At 34.6% G+C, this 6,917-nt stretch overlaps 1 protein-coding gene across 2 annotated transcripts in view; it reads right to left on the reverse strand.

The window, feature by feature from the left end:
• Window positions 1-1,163: 1,163 nt before the first annotated feature.
• The window catches only part of LOC137011193 (rho GTPase-activating protein 40), a 25,309-nt gene continuing 19,555 nt past the window's right edge, over window positions 1,164-6,917 (reverse strand). Inside the window, exons 11-15 of one of the 2 annotated variants that reach the window (XM_067373868.1) lie at window positions 6,565-6,774; window positions 5,771-5,914; window positions 5,023-5,165; window positions 4,488-4,543; window positions 1,164-4,174 (exon numbers count right to left, since the gene is read on the reverse strand). In XM_067373868.1, coding sequence (XP_067229969.1) covers window positions 4,071-4,174; window positions 4,488-4,543; window positions 5,023-5,165; window positions 5,771-5,914; window positions 6,565-6,774 — 657 coding nt within the window. In that variant the 3' untranslated portion in view covers window positions 1,164-4,070. Of the gene's footprint in view, window positions 4,175-4,487; window positions 4,544-5,022; window positions 5,169-5,770; window positions 5,915-6,564; window positions 6,775-6,917 lie in introns of both variants that reach the window. The other variant, XM_067373867.1, reaches the window with a different exon arrangement.

The following is a 6,917-nucleotide window of genomic DNA, read 5'->3' on the forward strand; positions in this document are numbered from 1 at the left end:
GACCTGCCTCACACAAACATCTTCTGAGAACATTCTGCTAACGTTCACATTAGGTTATGAAAACATTACTTCTCAATGTTCTCTCAACGTTCAAAACATCTTTTTAAATGTTTTAAAAATGTGGCTATGTGAACATTATATTTCAAAATTATGACGGTGAAAACTGACACAAAGTCATAATTATGAGATTAAAAAGTCAAAATTTTGAGGTGAAAACTAGAAATTACAAGTCATAATTACGATATAAAGTCAAAATTATGACAAACAGTGAAAATAAACAAACTCATAGTTATGAGATTAAAAAATCGAAATTATGAAATATTAAGTCATCATTTTGAGATAAAAAAACACAAAATGATTAGATAAAAAAATCGAAATTATGAGATTAAAAATTCATAATTATGACAAATAAAATTTAAATTATAACAAAGTCAAAATTGACAGTCATAATTATGAGATTAAAAAGTCAAAATTAAGTATTAAGTCAATTATGAGATAAAAAGTCAAAATTATAACAAAAGGTCAAAATTGACAGTCATAATTTTGAAATTAAAAAGTCCAAATTATGAGATAGTAGTCAAAATTATGACATTAAGTCATAATGAGATTAAAAAGACAATTATGAAATAAAAAGTCAAAATTATGACAAAAAGTCAAAATTGACACAGACATAATTATGAGATTAAAAAAAAATCGAAATTATGAGGTGAAAATTAGAAATTACGAGTCATATAAAGTCAAAATTATGACAAAAAGTGAAAAAAGTCACAATTATGAGATTAACAAAAATCGAAATTATAAAATATTAAGTCATAATTTTGAGATTAAAAAGTCAAAATTGCTAGATAAAAAAATTTAAATTATGAGATTAAAAATTCATAATCGTGAGGAAAAAAGTAAAAAATCATGACAAAAAGTCAAAATTGACAATCATAATTATGAGAAATTATGAAAAAAATAATACATATATGAAAGTCAAAATTATGATTAAAAAAGTGAAAATTGACAGTCATAATTATGAGATTAAAAAGTCGAAATTATGAGAAAATGTCAAAATTATGACAGTCAAAATTGAAACAAAGTCATAATTATGAGATTAAATAGTCAAAATTATGAGATAAAAAGTAGAAATTACAAGTCATAATTATGATATAAATTCAAATATCTGTCATAAATCAAAATTATGAGATAAAAATATGTATTTATTATGACATTCTAAGTCATAAGTTTGACTTTTTATGAGTCTTTGTCCCTGCTAACATTCACATTAGGTTATGAAAAGATTATTTCTGAATGTTCAAAACATTCAGTTTTTTAAAAATGCAAACATCCCATTTGATTGTTCTTTAAAAATTATGGGAATGTTACTTTTGAACGTTCTCTCAACATAAGCTGTAACATTTAAAAAACGTTAGATGAACGTCAAACTAAAACATTTAAGAAAAACACTCCATGAACGATGTACAAATAACGTTTTTTTTTTTTTTTTGCTAACGTTTTGAGAACATTATTAAAAACCAGATGACTTTGAACGAACGTTCTATTAACGTTACTGGAAGAACGTTTGCTCATAACTTTGAGAGAACCTTGCCAGAACGTTCTGAGAACATTCGCTGTTTGTTGAGGAGAGTGTGCTGTTACTTTACTAAGTGATCCGAAGCACCATTTTCACCATGAAAAATTCCCACAGACACATTGGAGGAAAATGAAACACATATTTATAATTTCACATAGCATAGCAACACCCTAGCAACCCAATAGCAATGTGCTAAAAACACTGAGAGCAGCATTTCCCAAAAGCATCGTAAGCCTCAATGGCACCAATCTACACGAGCTTACGATTCTGTGAAACACAATCCATTCATGTTGCTATGCGGTTGCCAGGTCGTTTCTTCCTGTCTAGAGTTTTGCATCTTTAGAAAATGCAAAACTCTAGTTTGTTTAGAACAATATATTTCATCATTAGACTAGTAATATTTCTCAAGTGCTCATCATCAAGTGCGCAGAGAGACGCCACGTGGCTTTAATTTGAGTTTCAGATCATCTTCATTATGACAGTGCGACAGATGAACATAACGACTCAAAAACAATGTTCTCAAAGATGATGATAAAATTGTGAATGTTTGTCGAGCAGGACGACAGTGTGTGATGGATGTTCTTCACTATTACACAGCATGATCTCACTAACACTGACAGGACGATATGAGCTGCTGCAATGACAAATGGCATAATGCACAATACTGTCTGAATGTGTGCGAACATGTGGAAGCTTGTTTCCAACACAGAATACTAAAGAAAAAGGCAATTTTTCTTGCAATTACGAGTTTATAATTTGCAATTCTGACGTTTTCTCGCAATTGCGAGTTTATAAATCGCAATTCTGACTTTTTCTCGCAATTCTGAATTTATAAATCGCAATTCTGACGTTTTCTCGCAATTGCGAGTTTATAAATCGCAATTCTGACTTTTTCTCGCAAATTCTGAGTTTATAAATCGCAATTCTGACTTTTTCTCGCAATTCTGAGTTTATAAATCGCAATTCTGACTTTTTCTCGCAATTCTGAGTTTATAAATCGCAATTCTGATGTTTTCTCGCAATTGTGAGTTTATAAATCGCAATTCTGACGTTTTCTCGCAATTGCGAGTTTATAAATTGTAATTCTGACTTTTTATGACGTTTTCTCGCAATTCTGAGTTTATAAATCGCAATTCTGACGTTTTCTCACAATTGTGAGTTTATAAATCGCAATTCTGACGTTTTCTCGCAATTGCGAGTTTATAAATTGTAATTCTGACTTTTTATGACGTTTTCTCGCAATTCTGAGTTTATAAATCGCAATTCTGACGTTTTCTCACAATTGCGAGTTTATAAATCGCAATTACAAGTTTATAAATTGTAATTCTGACTTTATTCGCAACTGCGAGTTTATAATTTACAATTTTGACATTTTTCTCGTAATTGCGAATTTATAAATCACAATTCGCAACTGTGAGTTTATCATTTGCTATTCTGAATTTTTTCTCGTAATTGTGAATTTATAAAATGCAATTCTGACTTTCTCACAATTCTGACTTTTTCCGCAATTCCGAGTTTATAAAACGCAATTCTGACTTTTTCCGCAATTCCGAGTTTATAAAACGCAATTCTGACATTTTTCTCGTAATTGTGAAATTCTAAATCACAATTCTGACTTTCTCGTAATTCTGACTTTTTCTTGCAATTGTGAGTTTATAAATAATATAAATAATTCTGACTTTTTCTCTTAACTGGTAGTTTTTAAATCGCATTTCAGATTTTTTTTTCTGGTAATTGCAAATTTATTAATAACAATTCTGACTTTTTTGAAACTGCAAGTTATAAACTGCCAGATATAAACTCAAAGTTGTGAGAAATAGAGTCAGAAGAAATAGAATTAAAGAGAAACAGAAGTAAAGTCAGATAAAAAGTTGCAATTAACATTTTTTTTTCAAGCTTCCATATAAACATCAGGTTTGAGTCAAAGGAAATACAGAGAGATAACGAGTTCTCGAAGAGTTTGGAAGGTGCTTCAATACAGTACAGTAACATATTTAAATGAAGTGCTGAAGGTAATAATTCAGATCAATAAAACGTAAAGCTGACAAAAGAGAAAACCAGAGCTTTGTGTCCAGAAGCTGTCCTGTAGTCAGAAGAGCTCAGAGGAACCTTCATGTGTTTAATACTGAGAGGCATCAGATCTGTACAGCACATTCATTCATCACATCTACAAACACAGCTGTGCGCTGGAGCTCAATAAATAATCCCAAACATGGACGCAATAACTGCATCAAATCTCAAGCGGTCGTTCAGCATCAAACCATGACATCACAACAACAAAAGTGTCCAAATAAAACGCAGAAGTCCAGCTTCACGACATCATTAGCGGTGCGGCACCGGCGTCAGAGGACGATCTCAAAGCTTCTCGTGAGGCAGTGTTCATACCTGAGAAACACCAGTGCTTTCATTCATTCACAGATGCTCTAGTTCCCCGCAAGGGTCAAAGGTCTCCTGGTTTCTATCTAAAGGAGGGTGTTTGTCTGCTGGTGTGTATCTACTGCCCTCTGCTGGCCGATCTCAGTTTGATGATCCATTCACCGCTGGGGTTGTTGTTGTACAAGTCAAACAAATGAGTCTCTGGATCCAAACGATGTTCACCTGAGCCATAAATTACAAATATACATGTATGGCTTAAAATATATAGTATTGACAAAAGCATTATTTAAATGCAGCTAAATCAACCTGTGTGAAACAGAAATATGAATTTATATATAACAAACAATCCCAGAGAGTTGACACATATAATATTAATATTATAGTACTGTTTTCCTGTTGATGGTCGTCATATGAAACGACCACCACGATATTCTCATATGTGCATTTGAGATGTTTTGGGTTTGGAAAACATCTTGTTTTGTCACATTTGTTGTCTATTGATACATTTTGGCAAAAAACAAAAATAAAAACTTACCGATGTTTCCACCAACTTCATAGATGGCACAGTCTGGGTAGGTTGTTGAACCATTTCTGTGTGAGGGAAAGATTTAAAAAATTAATTGTACCAAATTATTTTATTTTGTATGTGAGAGTGTGTGTGTGTGTGTGTGTGTGTGTGTGTGTGTGTGTGTGTGTGTGTGTTAATGTGTGTGTGTGTGTGTGTTTTTGTGTGAGTGATGTGTGTGTGTGTGAGTGAGTGAGTGTGTGTGTGTGTGTGTGTGTGTGTGTGTGTGTGCATGTGAGTGTGTGTGTGTGTGTGTGTGTGTGTGTGTGTGTGTGTGAGTGTGAGAGTGTGTGTTTGTGTGTTAATGTGTGTGTGTGTGTGTGTGTGTGAGTGATGTGTGTGTGTGTGTATGTGTGTGAGTGATGTGTGTGTGTGAGTGTGTGTGTGTGTGTGTGTGTGTGTGTGTGTGTGAGTGTGTGTGTGTGTGTGTGTTAATGTGTGTGAGTGATGTGTGTGTGTGTGAGTGTGTGTATGCATGTAAGTGTGTGTGTGTGTGTGTTCATACCGTTTCAGGAGACCTCTGCCGTTATCAGAAGCGTGCAGTTCTTTATAAAACTGTGACATCAGGTCTGAGGCGCGAGAGTTAATGGTGAGATGAAACTCCATCGAGAAACTCACGTCACCCAGCTGGATCTTTACAGTACGACACTGCTGAACACACACACACACACACACACACACACACACACAAAGAAAATAATTAGTTATCAATAACTGATCATTATGAGCCAAAGATCATTAGCCAAAAACTGCCCTCAAAACCAAAAGAAAAAATAAATTAAATATACAAATGATTATCATAGATATTTGAACATATAACTATTATATATAATTGAATGCAATATTATATATTATTATGAATATATATTTTATAATATAATATTTTAAATTAAGAAAATGAAGCTTGTTTTTATGAGAATGAAACATTCATGAATGTAAAATAGGCTTAATTTCCTTTATGCAAAATAGAATATGATTTTAAATGGACAGGTTTATTTCATGTGTGATTCAAGTCATAATCGACAATGACTCTGTTTTCAGAAATGTTTGACAGCACACAAGCTCACATTCCGATCTCCAAGAACGAGCTTTTGCGCACTTCGTGTGTTCTGTCAGGTCCTGTAAGCGTCTGTTCCTGAGACTAAAGCCTCTAAAGAGATCATCCCATCATCTCCTCATCCTCTCACGCTCACGATCTGTCGCTCTCGTGCGTCTCTCATCTACATTTATTCGTCTCTCTCTCTCTCTCTCACCTCTCCAGAGTTCTTGTCAGGTTTGTCCCTGCTGTCCGTGTGGATCTTCCTGAGCAGGTGCTTGATGCGTTTGTCGTAGAACTGGTACCGACGGCTGCTGTTCTCGTTCAGCTTCCTCACCTGACTCAACAGGAAGTTAGGAACCTACAGAAGAGCAGATCAAACGCTCACAAATCAATCACACAGAAGCTGTTTCCGTGCAGAGTTGGGAGTTTAACTAGTGCACACAATTTGGAAACATTTGCAAATAAAGCAGCGTTTCCATCCCATGCATTTAAGACGACAAACATCACTTCCTGGGAAAATGTCGTGAAATATTAGTAATAAAAATCTGATATTTTCCCACGTCATAAATGACTTTCTGCCAGTTTCGCTGATGTTTTCCCACATGAAATCGCTTATTTTTCAAGAGAATTTTTGACATTTTTCTGGTCACATGATCTGTCGAAGCAAAGTCATGTGACTTTTTTATTGCGGCGTCATGAGAAATCAAGTCCCCAGGTGGTAATGCCTGATCAGAAGTTGTTATCATGATGTTTTGACTAATTATAACTTATAACTAATTATGTTTATTACATTAAGTGCACAAACAACATGCTTGAAATATAAAATGAATGTCTATTTATTGCATTTAAACACTAGTGACCCCTGCTGGTCAGAACACAGTAAATGAAGCATAAAAACACCTTTTACAAACCAATTGCAGATGTTTTATTGAAAGTGCCAAAATGTGCATAAAAATAAGTGAATGGAAACAGCTAATGACGGCAGATGAGATGGAAAGAGCTCTTTACCGTCCACAGCAGGTCCTGGTAGCGGATGAGGAGTCTCATGATGTCGGCCGCCCGCTCAGCCTGACCCTTCTCTGGACCGTCCACTGCTAGTTTACTGGGCACGGCCTTATGCAGGAAGAGGTTCGGAGCCATGATGGTGGAGACGGCCCACAGGTTCATGCGGTTGCGCCGCTCACAGAAGACCACCTTACTGAGAAACTCCAGCAGCGCCTGGACAGAAATATAATCGCTCTTCAAGACACTGTTTTCCTCAAAAACATATCAGATTAGAGCTGGACGATAATATAGTTATATTTTGCATCAATTAGATTTGCTGTATTGTATACAGTACTGTTTAAAAGTTTGGGGTGTGT

The sequence above is a fragment of the Chanodichthys erythropterus genome, chromosome 21 (assembly GCF_024489055.1).
Source record: "Chanodichthys erythropterus isolate Z2021 chromosome 21, ASM2448905v1, whole genome shotgun sequence".
NCBI classification, from domain to species: Eukaryota; Metazoa; Chordata; class Actinopteri; order Cypriniformes; family Xenocyprididae; genus Chanodichthys; species Chanodichthys erythropterus.